Source organism: Amblyomma maculatum, chromosome 6, assembly GCF_055883805.1.
Source record: "Amblyomma maculatum isolate TAMU_Amacu chromosome 6, ASM5588380v1, whole genome shotgun sequence".
Classification (NCBI taxonomy): Eukaryota; Metazoa; Arthropoda; class Arachnida; order Ixodida; family Ixodidae; genus Amblyomma; species Amblyomma maculatum.
In genome coordinates, this window is record NC_139349.1 from 41,880,976 (window position 1) to 41,892,906 (window position 11,931).

General features: G+C 45.9%; 1 protein-coding gene across 1 annotated transcript; it reads right to left on the reverse strand.

Moving 5' to 3' along the window:
• Window positions 1-4,964: 4,964 nt before the first annotated feature.
• Window positions 4,965-11,279, reverse strand: LOC146185609 (endothelin-converting enzyme 2-like). Its single transcript, XM_084607880.1, has 3 exons — window positions 9,546-11,279; window positions 7,798-7,903; window positions 4,965-5,155 (listed from the first exon to the last, which is right to left on the reverse strand). Exons 1-3 carry the CDS (start codon window positions 11,277-11,279, stop codon window positions 4,965-4,967), a joined length of 2,031 nt encoding a protein of 676 aa, XP_084464006.1.
• Between the last annotated feature and the right edge of the window lie 652 nt (window positions 11,280-11,931).

Below are 11,931 nucleotides of genomic sequence, written 5' to 3' on the forward strand. Positions count from 1 at the left end.
AGTTGCTTTTCACTCTTGCTGTTCGTGCCAGTAGCAAACGGCTGTAGCGAAGCCCTGGCGTCTAAGGCACGAGTATCAGGTAGTTACACAGGATTGTCGGTAAATTGACTACCGATAGTACCGATAGTGTTTATTGAAACCATCGACTGTGTAAAAAGAATCCCGATAGTGCTATTATCGGCAGACTACCGATTGTATCTTTAATAGCTCATTCGGCAGTATTAATATTGAGAAAACAGTGTGGAGTATTTATACAGGTACTATCATCGATAGCTTTACTGCCGATAATACGATCCATAGTGCTCTGAATAATTATGAAGCTGTTAGCCAGTTAACCAGCGATATTGCCAAAACACTTACAATCACTTATTCAGCTAATTATGTAGATTACGAACAATTTTTCGAAACTAACATTTCCGCTGTTAAATTCTGGGAATACCTCTGTCAGTGCAACAGTACAGAAATCTAATTGCACCACAGCAAGACATTTTGATAACGTTTTTATTTTAATTCCCCAAATTTGTTACAATTAAATTTAAAGCGATGCAGTTCCGCAGGCTTGTAACGGCTTCTTTCACGCTACGGCTGAACGGTTAAAATTAAATGTACGGCTCTGGTTCAATGCAATTGTAACTTGTCAGCCTGGTTCCGCCAAATATTATGGTGAAGGGATACAAAAAGGGTTAAAAGCACCTTGACTCTCTTGGCTTATCCTACATTAAGTAATATGTCGAACCGGTGAGAATACGCGTTCTTCTGGCACCAACGAATTGCACCTATGTTGTACGGAAATTTTCCTAACACTGTATATTTTTATTTTTTACTGCACCCGTATTTAAGTAACATGGCTTAATTTGCCTCCAACTGCATGCATCGTGCAAATGACTCGAAACAGCATTCAAAACATGAATTATGTCTGTTCAAGAAATCTTGTTAAGAGACCACGGTGCAAAACTTATAATGGGTTAGAATGTCAGTTCAGTAACTATAAGCGTTTTTGAACAATACTGCGTTTACGAGTACTGAACTGTTGGTAGTTCAGGCGGGAAAATGTTTGGGTGTGTTGGTGCATGGTCCCACAAAGGAAATTGCAAAAAAACACGACAAAGGACGAGCGCTTGTCCTGTCCTCACCTCGTCCTATGTCGTTTTCTTAGCACTTTGCTTTGAGCGTTGGGCTCTGCGTAATCAACATATCGCATGCGTGCTCACACTGAACGTCCTGTAGAAGCTCGCATGTCACAGGTGCCCGCTTCTACAAATTTAAAACCACCCCCATCTGAATTTCGGATAACACAGATTTCATCAGCAAGCATACCTGACTTCAGCTCAAAGGCAGGTGCGCCAAGTGGTGTGTCTAGATCGTTGTCGCCGGCACTGCTAGGAAATTCGCAGCTCTGACACTATACTCGGTGTCTCAACGTAGAGTACGTTAACACAAATCGGTGACGCGTAGACTGCAATAACTGAGAGTACTGTCATATTTACCATCACCTTCATATACGCACTCAGAAAACCATGTTTACCCTGCATTGCGTTTGCGCGGTTGATCACGTATCATCGAATGCACTTCGACAGTGCTCTGAAAATAGTGCTCCCGAAAATGCTATTGATAATAATGCTATCTACAGAACTATTGATATTTTTATTTAACACCGATAGTCCGGCAGTGACTCAGCTATTCGTGTTATTGATAGCTTTGCGTCACTAGTTTTAGGAGGAATATCTTGGACACCACGATGACGCACTGATGCAACGCACTTTCATGCAGAAGCAGTTTTTCCCCACCCCGTAGTTCCAAGAACGCGTTCTTTCCGTTCAGTTCTATACGCGCGGCTCTATTGACCAGCCTGCAATTTTATTTTACATCGCTCACTGTTTTCGCATACACCCATGAAAATTAGCACTCGCCTGCAATATTGTTTTACATCGTTTACTATTATACAATATCCACCAATAAAATTAGCGCTTTCCAGGATTTGTTTACACGTGATGCCTCTCGAAATGTTCGCTTCACACTGTGGCGATGGCTTTGTTTACAGTCGCAGCTTTCTGGGACCTGCGCTCCCTTACAACGATCTAGGCTAAACTGAACATCGCGCGCTGCAAAACTTTGTCACTTTCGCACCAACCTTCCTGATACCGGTGGCTCCATCACTGGGCACGCACAAGAACCGTCGTACAGCTGCTGCACGCAGGAGGGTGCGTACTGCCACCGTAGCTAGGGAGGGAAATATAAATGTGGCCGATTCAGTCGACGCCACGCTTGGGGGTATCGGTAGAGCATTTCGCCGGAGGCCTCCGTGCTGCTGTGTTCGTGAGGACAATCGATGTGTTAATTCAACTTATGAATGAAACGCTCGCTGTATCTTCCAAAGGAAAAGACAAGGTTGCCCACTAAATTATTGTTGTATCTATTAAAAATAGTTCATTACCAGTGAATTCTTTGATGAAATATCTGCTGCGTCCAGCCCATAATGAACGAGAGAGCTGGACGTTCCTCATTGCTGCAAACTACTTGTGAGTTGGAGCATAGAGGAGTGAACATTACTTCAGTTCGCATCAAACTTCATATCATATTCATTTCAACACGTAAATACGAGAACTGTTTAATAAGCTTTAATTTCCGCAATGTTGTTCGTTCAGTAAACAATGAATCAGGAACAAACACCCAAGACGCAGGGTGTAAGCGTGTTTTGAATGAAAAAAATGTCCAAAAAGTTGTTTTTGTTTTTACAGTGCATGCTAAACAGAAATGAAAACATAGTAAAGAATATACATTCGCTTAGTGATGTATAATTTCCCTCATTTGAGAAAGTCAATGTATTTCCACATTAGCTCCTATACAAAAATACTGTTTTGTATTCCAAGTACAAAACTTCTTGCGTAATCTCAAATGAAAGTCTGTTGCGGATCTCATGTTAAAACACATAAAAATTGTTTCTTAGGCAACATCCTACATATGCTAATCAGAAATGAAAACATAGGGCTCTGAAAGTGTGCAATTAACAAAGAAATAATATATATTCACTTAGTGATGTATACATTTCCTCATTTGAGAAAGTCAATGTATTTCCACATTAGATCCTACCCAAAAATACTGTTGCGTTTTCCAAGCACAAAACTTCATGTGTGATCTCAAAGGAAAGTCTGCTGCGGATATGATGGTAAAACACATCTAATCTTGAATCTCCTTTGAGTGGTTGATGACTCATCAAAAACACATTACGTGGGTAACAGAAATTCAATATCCATTTTTGTAAGGGATAGAAGACCTCGGCGGTTCTAAGTGAAGACATATGTGTGACAGAAAAGCAATTTAACCTGGGTAACTTTCTTATGCAGGTATCGTAGTGCCCATTTTCCTGTTGGAATCGTGCCATCCATGATATCAATGTAAGTTACAGCCAAGCGCCTAGAATTCTCAGCGATATATTAACGCGACAGCATTGAACACCATAGTTCTCTATGAAAAACCCAACGTCGGCCTAGACGTTGTAAGCGAAACCGCATGGGCATGCCTCTTGCATATGATCAATGGCAGATTACATGGGCGGGTAATGACTGTTGTCTGTTTATGAAATGTCGACACGTGAGAGTCCCTATACGGTCAAGCAATTGCCAACACAAAATTCTCAACCTTCAAGTTTTAAAATAAAAGTTCATTATTTTATAAAAAGAATTATAATATTTAAATCTAATATCACTAGCACCGACTTCCCCAGGGGGAATTGTTTCCGACCTTACGGGGTCTGTACCTGGGGGTCCACCTCTCTCCCTACTCATCTGCGGCTCTGGGGGTTCGCTAATGGCTTTACATTTACTGTAATACCTCCTCTGGGATTAGCTCCATTTTGTTTACGCACGCTTTTTTTTTTATTTATGTTCCTCTTAACATTGCCAGTGATTTTAAGGAGTAGACCTCATCCCACGGCAGGAAGTGGGCTTCGCCCCTCCCAACATAGCCTGCTTCAGTCTCGTGCTCCTCTTAACATGAGTGTTCTCTCCCCATACATTTTGAATTGGGGCTTTCCCCACTCGGATCTTTCAAAAAATGGAGTGGACATCGTCCCTCCCGGCGATTGCAACAGTTGAATTTACTCCTGCACCTCATTACGATTTATGATCTGGGGCGAACCCCACTCCCAAACCAATGAGCGAACTTCGTTCCTCCCAATGTCCAAGTACTTCACACTACTGCATAAGTGGAATGATCCACAACAGAGGAACAGATTCAACTATCCAATCAATTGTTTCCATTTATATTTTCTTTCGGCCTCTGTCTTCTTGCTTCCCTCTTGACTGGTCGAGTGGACTTGGGGGGCCACGTGGGTATGACCTCAGAAAACAGCTTAGCCAATCATAACAACGGCACAAACAAGATTGGACAGCATTCTAGGTCAGTGGTAGTGAGAGCAGCAGTGCTTTCGCGCTAAGAAGAATTAAGATAAAAGTACAAATTCATGGGAGGCTACGCGTTTGTCGCCATTTGAGACCGAGCCAGGTGGTCGGAAAGAGATGAGTAAATTGTGAGCCTAAAGCAAGTAATGAGTGCCACAAACACGTCTTTAGAAAACGCCTTTGCGCCGCCCACAAAAGTTCCAAGATCACCTTGCCGCACGGCGCAAGCACACTGGCAGCCGCCGGAACAGCAGGCGGGCAATGGCCAAGGTTCATTTGATCAAATATGGCGCCGCCCCTGTTCCCGCGCTCTAAAGCGCTGTAAAGCCTGTAAAGAACATTGCCTAGCTCCAGTTCACTGTCATTGTGATCCTAGAATATTAAAAGGCAGTTCAGTGATGTATCTCTTAGCCGTTTGGTCATGAACTATAGGAAACCAAAGCTAAAGTTTCTCGGCGCGGCGGTAGCGCGCACTCCTTCCCTAGCGGAAAATATAAAAGAGTGCTGATATGGGCCCAACGCCGCCGCGGCGCCTTCACTAACCGTGCTGCGCGCAGTTTCTCTCTACGCGTGCTGCTCAGGCCCGTTGCAGTCGTCTCTACTCGGGCCCGACGGGGGCGAGCGTATGCCCAGCAGGAGCACAGCTCGCCGATTACGTTTATCGGGCGGGAGTTTTGCGATGTCTGAATAGGCGTCTTGGTTGGTCTTAGTCTTGTTACGTCTTGCTTTCGTCAGAGGACGCATGCGCCTGCTGGCTGGCCAAAAATAGGAATCGTATCGACAAAAGAAACTTGATGAAGAGGCCCTCGTCCAAAGTAAAACCAAATAGTCCACCGATCGCTTGATGGCTGAAATACACGATGCCACTAGAGGCGGACCAAGAAAATTCTGGAGCCATATAGGCCGGGTATGTAAAAAGAATAAAAGAAAGTGGAACCTGATTCAAGATAACGAAGAAACTTATTTAAAGGGAGACAACATTGTGAACTATATTACATCAGGTATAGTCGAGTCATTTAAGAGCGCCGATAGGGTAATCTGCGCAAAACAGGGAGCAACGCAAGATAGCCGAATACAAAGCAACCTAAAACTGACCAATCTAAACTTGAAAAAGACTGAAATATTGATGTAACAAAGCAGGGCTCAGCAGCAGCTATTAGGGAGTGATAGGAACGGTACATCACCCGCGGCTACAAGAGAGAGCACGCCGACGCAATTTTAATTTGCTATGTGCATTTATTTGGTCCACATAAACCAGCAACCCGTACAACAGCGAAGACGAAGGTTGCATACGCCATCCCATATACGAAGTTCTATCTTCACCACGGTAGCGGTGCGGCTGTGCAGATTAAACGCCTTGTACTTTGTAGACCCCGGTGCGGGCACGCAAATCTAGTGCAAAATCGAAGCTTATCATCAAGGCGGTGGCCTGGTAATAATTTGTCCAAGCCAATTGTAAAGATCCTGCAATATCGTACTGAGAGCCTCTGGATAAGCACACAATTGTTAGAGGACTTCGTGTCTTAAATGCTCTAATTTCGACCGTAAATTAAAGGTAGGTAAACGCGGGAAAAACATTTATGGCAACACGCTACCATTTTACGTGACTGGGATTAAGATCTTGTCAGGCATCGGCTTCCTGGACTCGGACATAAGGTGGTAGCCACCGAAGAGGAGGCGGGTAGACATTTAGAAAAAAATTAACACACTTATTTGCATACTGACAAAAGACAAAAAAGCACCTAAATTGAGCACTTCCGCCTTCTTTTTAAAGGTTCTCTGTGTCCACGACATTACGTGGGAAATTTAGTTATGTATATAGTGCCCAATCAGTTCGGTTTAGTCGCAGGCACAGCCCTCATGAAACGACCACCAGAAACGAACCTGTGCACTCTCTCGTCTGCCGGCGAGATGCTAACCCGGCAAAAGTGATAACGGGCTTGTGGGGAAGTATGGTCGTTGTTAAATTTCAGACAACATGTGCCACCCACGGGGCTTATTATTTACACTGCGAGGCGGAGACTAGGTGCCCTTGCAAAGGTACGAACATGCTGACGGTGCTGTGCGAGCTTTAATACACAACTATGCCAGGTCGTCGGCCAGCTCGTGAGAGCCCCCCCCCCCCCCCCTTCTGACTCATTGAACAAAATGGAGGCTCTGCTGCTGTCATCGAAACGTCACACCGTGTCATCACGTTCAGGGTAGTTATACAGTAAGAACAGATGGTCGAAGTCGTCGGTATTTCTAGCGCAATCCTTTCTCTGTGAACAACTGAGGAAGCTTTTGCTAGCGCCGACTATATGGGACAACATTGCGTCATGAGTGGTCTATAAGACGTTACCTCACAAATGTCGATTTTTCCGAGGGCAACGGACGTATATCTGAGAACGCCTGTGTAGATGTCCAAAAAAAGTTCAAAAACATCACTCTTCACTTAGAGCAGCATGTGTTCAGTCACGTGAAGTGACGTCATGAATTGTGTTTTCGTATTTCGTCCAAATCAAACCACGGCGAGGTTAGATTACCAACCTTCAAGTCAGAAGCGTTGCACCAAAGACAGTTAAGACAGCGGAAATCAAAAGGAAATATAACAGAAAGATTCACTAAGAGCGTGAAAACGCCGAAAAGACCCGAAAAATCTAAGCGCACTCGTGCCGCACATTTCCTCGAAGGCATCCTTTTCATTTTTACTTCGTATAGAACGCAATCATTCATCCATGACAACAAAAAATTCGGTAGAAACACTTAGGACTACCTACGTGTTGGAATGCGGGAGCATTACTCTCTTTTGAGCACAATGCTTCTGGAAGTGTCCCGTCCGTCCCGCTACGGCACGCTAAGACATGACAGCATGTCAGCACCTCCCGCAATGCGGGACGTCCGCTTGAATAATAATAGAGAGATTTAGCTTACCGTGATCCGCGATCCGCCACCGTGACTTTCTACCGCGGTGGGCGGGGCGCTCAAGCTTATTGGTCCCGACGCGACAGGTCTGTGCGCCGACATCCAGTATTAGGCGCCATCTATTGGCGTCAAGGGGGGTCTGGGCATGCGCAGTGGAACGAGCGGTGGCGGATCACGGTAGTGGATCGCGGATCATGGTAAGCTAAAACTCTCTAATAATAGGTTCCCAGGACGGAAAAGACGCCTGTCACACCTATTTCTGTCGACACCTGAAATCGTTTCGGGGCGCCATTAGGTTTACACGCCGGCTACCGGAGTTTCGCGTAATGCGCTAGTCAACCTTTCGCTTTAAAAATACGTAGGCGAAAACAGCCCAAAATGTTCATTCTGTGAAGCGTGAGCGTGCGCACCATACACCTTTCTTTCATGGCAAGCGAGAAGGCTCACGCGCGCGCGTACATGTTTCTTTCACATGAGCATGGAACAAACATACACTTCAGTAGAAGATAGACTCGGCCTGCCCGGTCAGTTGGGTGAAGCCGCTCGGGGAGGGCGCTGTTCACTGGCGCCCGCAGCACCACGCTGTGATGCTTCGGTCCCTTCAGGCACCAACGACAAAAGTAACAGACATGTGACCGGCGTGAAAAAAGAACAGCCATGCACCAATCTTTATCTTCTACTATCCCAGATACCACACCATATGGGGTTCATGAGTGTTGCACATGCATCTGGTCGGGGGATCCTTCTAAGAAATACGTTTTAAACCTTTTCTTGCTACATGAGCATCACATCGGCTTTGCTAGTACTAACTCAAACAACATTTCTGTATCCAGCTCACATCATTCGTTTATCGGATAGTTGAGGGAAAGTGCAGCAAAAATTGGAGCTCAGTGTGACAATGACGTCATTATACCGTAACTACGCTGCCCACACTGAACCTCCGTGAGTGCCATATACGCAATGGCAGGACTAGAAACATTGTGACCTCATGTGCTCACACTGAATCATTTGGGGAACGTAAAGGTCGTTTCACTTTAAGTGTGGGCGCTGTGAAGGGAAGATCTTGTCTAGCCCAATTGTGCTGCTCAAAGAGAACCGCTGTAGATTCCGCATCGCCCATCGCGGGGCAGAAAAATTGCTGCGCATGATTGCTGATCATAGTTGTCTATGGTACGTTGCTTGAGTGTGGTACAACTCCACACTCAAATCTAAAACTGGTCACACCAAATAAAAGCAGCGCACGCAAAACCACTGTTGGCCCCACACGATCTAGGATGCGGAAACAATGTGAGCGTCACCGTATGCTGGCCATCATACCCCGCTGATTACATTTCTTGTTCAGTTTCCCAAAATTAAATTAAGTATACTAATACATTTGGCTAAACGGCAGCGGCATAGCAAGTCTTCACCGTCCGCCGCTTCAAGGAACATGTGCCACAGCGCTGGAAATATCATTCGTGACCTTGTTAGGCTCCGCATTTAAAGGTCTGAAGCGACCGCATTAATGGCTCCCACCTGCAGCTCCCTTGAAGATTCTAGTTTGAACGTACATACCTAGCTAATCGCTTAGTCACTAATACCTTATTTATGATTCTATGTCCTCACGGATGCACATTAGCATAGTCATTAGTTAGCACACTGTTTAAAAGACCACCCGACAATTATATAAATTTCTGCTTCAAACGGGCCTTCGTAACATACCTGCGCCCTTTAGCTGCTGCTCTTTAATAGTAAGCATAAGTAAAATGAATGCCATTAAATAATGGATTTATTTTCTAAAATATATTCACTAAACTCCAAAAGGAAAATATTAAACCATTCGCTATCCAACCTAACATTCACAAAACCAAGTTTCGCTTTCTTGATAAGGAAATGACACGTGGTGCTGTGGTGTCAAACACACTAAATGTTCGCGCCTGGAAGACCGGCGTACTTAGGTCGTAAAGCGGGAAAAAAACGTCGCACGTGAATAACGCCAGTTTTGCGTCCCTCATGAATGTTTCGCTTGATCTAAAAAAATATTGTCTTACAAAATATACAAAATAGCATTTAGAAAAGATGACAGCGACGTGCAGAGTTCATATACGAGTTTCGTGGACATTTAAAGGCACGAGAGAAGGCCTCCAAGTGCCTCAAGGCGCCATTACAGTCTTCGAACTGACCGCTGAAACTTCCCGAGCATTTAGAGTAGCATGATGCGATAAAAAATATCTGGGACCTCGTGTATTGCTCGAGCCCAACCAGCCTGATCTCTTCGTTGCCGGTGTTATTCTCGTACGCTTCAAAAACAGCGCCAAGGGCCAAAGCTTCAAGGTTATTTGACAAAGAAGGCCCGTGAGGAGTGCCCATGCAAGCGGACACTCCCGCAATGGCAATTTTTGCAGGCTCGAAAAGTATGTAAGTATCGAGAAACGAGCGGCTCAGGGCTAACGCAACTTCCTTGCCGAGGCCGGCGTAATTCACCTCCTCCGTGGCGTTTGGATCGTACTGCGGAAAGGAGGCGGCGAATGGCAGAAGTATGATGTCATTCTTGAGCACAACATGCTGCTCCAAAGATTTTAACGCGATGTACGCCGCGTCGGATCGCATGACACGGAGTGGCACGGCTGCGTGTCTCCAGTTCTCCGCTAGCGATTGGCCCATATCCGGATAGGAACGATCGTCGTCGATCGTCTTCGCACCATGTAAGTTTTCAGCGCTAAAGACGACGGATTGGGAATCCCAGTCAGCTACGACAGCTCTCTGTGGTTCGAAGTACTTCCACGTCTCCAACCTCCTGCGGAAAGATTGTCGAACGAAGAACGCGATGTTCTCGGTTCCCAGGGTCTTGTACGATCCAACGTGTCCGCTGCCCTCGGGGTCAAAGACGGAGAATCCCGCGACGAGGTAAGCCCTGCTGAGGCAGAATGCGCCCTGGTGAAAGAGTGCCGCGTCACGGGTGCCGTAGAAGTTGGTGATAAGCCTCTGGTTTGCGTACAAAGCTGCAACTTGTACAGTGCACCACGACACGAGGACCTCGGTCATAGCTTCACCGTATCGTTCCCAGAGCCCAAAAAACTGCGTCACAAACGGCAAAACCTCCGTCTCGTAAACAACTGTCTCGTTGGGCACCCCATAAGCAGCGAGCGCCGATTCCCAACGCGCCTTACTGGGCATGGCTCCTGGTCGGTGCAGCCAAGCGGTACTGATGGTCTCTGCTTTTTTCTCGTCTGGAAGAGATTGCACAAGTGGGGCTAGCATCTGCTGCGTCACGTCCTCGACTTCCTCGAAACGCACCACCGTCTGGTCAGCCTGCGATGCCCCGAACTCATCGCACAAGATGTCAAAATACCTGCGCCTTTCTGCGACCGCTGACTTTTTCATGGAAAGGTACTTGCTCGCGACTAGCTGGAAGTCGTCGAAGGGCATCAGGAAGACCTCGGTTGCGTACCTTGACGTGGTACGGATCTCTATGTTGAAGAGAGGACTCCACCTAAGGCTTACGGACGTGTAGAAAAGTGTGTGCAACACATCCGGCTGTTCGGGGCGTCGTGGCCATTCAATATTTGCCTCAGCCAGCAGCCTCTTGATGACCGACAGTTCATCCCGGTCGTTTCTGAGGATCGCGTCACAGCTCCGGTAGAAGGCAGCGCCTCTCTGGGCAGCCGTCTGCCCATTGCTCGGCGGGTGACTTTTCTGCGCTAGATTGGAAAGAGCCCAGAGCGCTGCTACAGTTAGGTTCTGGCGCACACTGTAGGCGTTGCTGCGATGCCAGCCGTCGCATACGAAAAGAGTGAAATTCTGGCACGGTTCAGCTGCCGATGCGTTAAGCGAGTCCGCTAACCTCTGTGCGTACAGGGCGCAGCTGTCAGTCGCACATGTAACGTAGGCTTCTTTGTAGGGGTCAGGCGGCCATAGGAGTAGGATGATGAGCAAGGCAATCACGCCTGTTATCAGAACGATCTTCTGACCAGCTTCCGCAGCTGACGAGAACATGGCCATACGTTTCTGAAAAATGCAGAATGAATAAAATAAGTTTTTACATCAAAAACTGCACATTAGGTAGTCATTTTATGGCCAAATGGATAGAGGCACAGCATCAACCTTCATGTACAACAGGACAGTGCATGAAATCCCGATTTCGCGAAAGTCTCCTCCGGATGACAAAATTGACTCTACGCCGATGCAGTGACGAATGTCGACCATGAGATCATTGAAAACTATTCGTTGATGGTACTCATGCTGCTTATCACCTGAAAAACAAAACTCGGCATACAATCTTTTAGTCCTAAAGTTTTCAGGCTTTTGTTTTGACGTATATTTTTCTTCTCATTACTTTCGTGGAAGTGCTTGTATTTGTGTTTTCATCTTTTTCTGCGTATTTTGCTTTGCTATGTGCCCTTCTTATTTTTTTCGAGTTAAACGAAGTTGAGGTGAGCGCCTGTTGCGTTGCTATTCTCTCTGTTGTCTATATTTCCGTGCTCTTGTAAGCTATCTATTCCTACCAACTCACCCAGATTACTATGGTCATAAGCAATTTCAAAACTAATTCATTCCCTCCGCAAAGTAATTTATACCCTCAGTGTATAAACAAATAACATAGGAACCAGAATTAAAAGCGGGGAATTATTAGTTGAGTTTGCAGAAC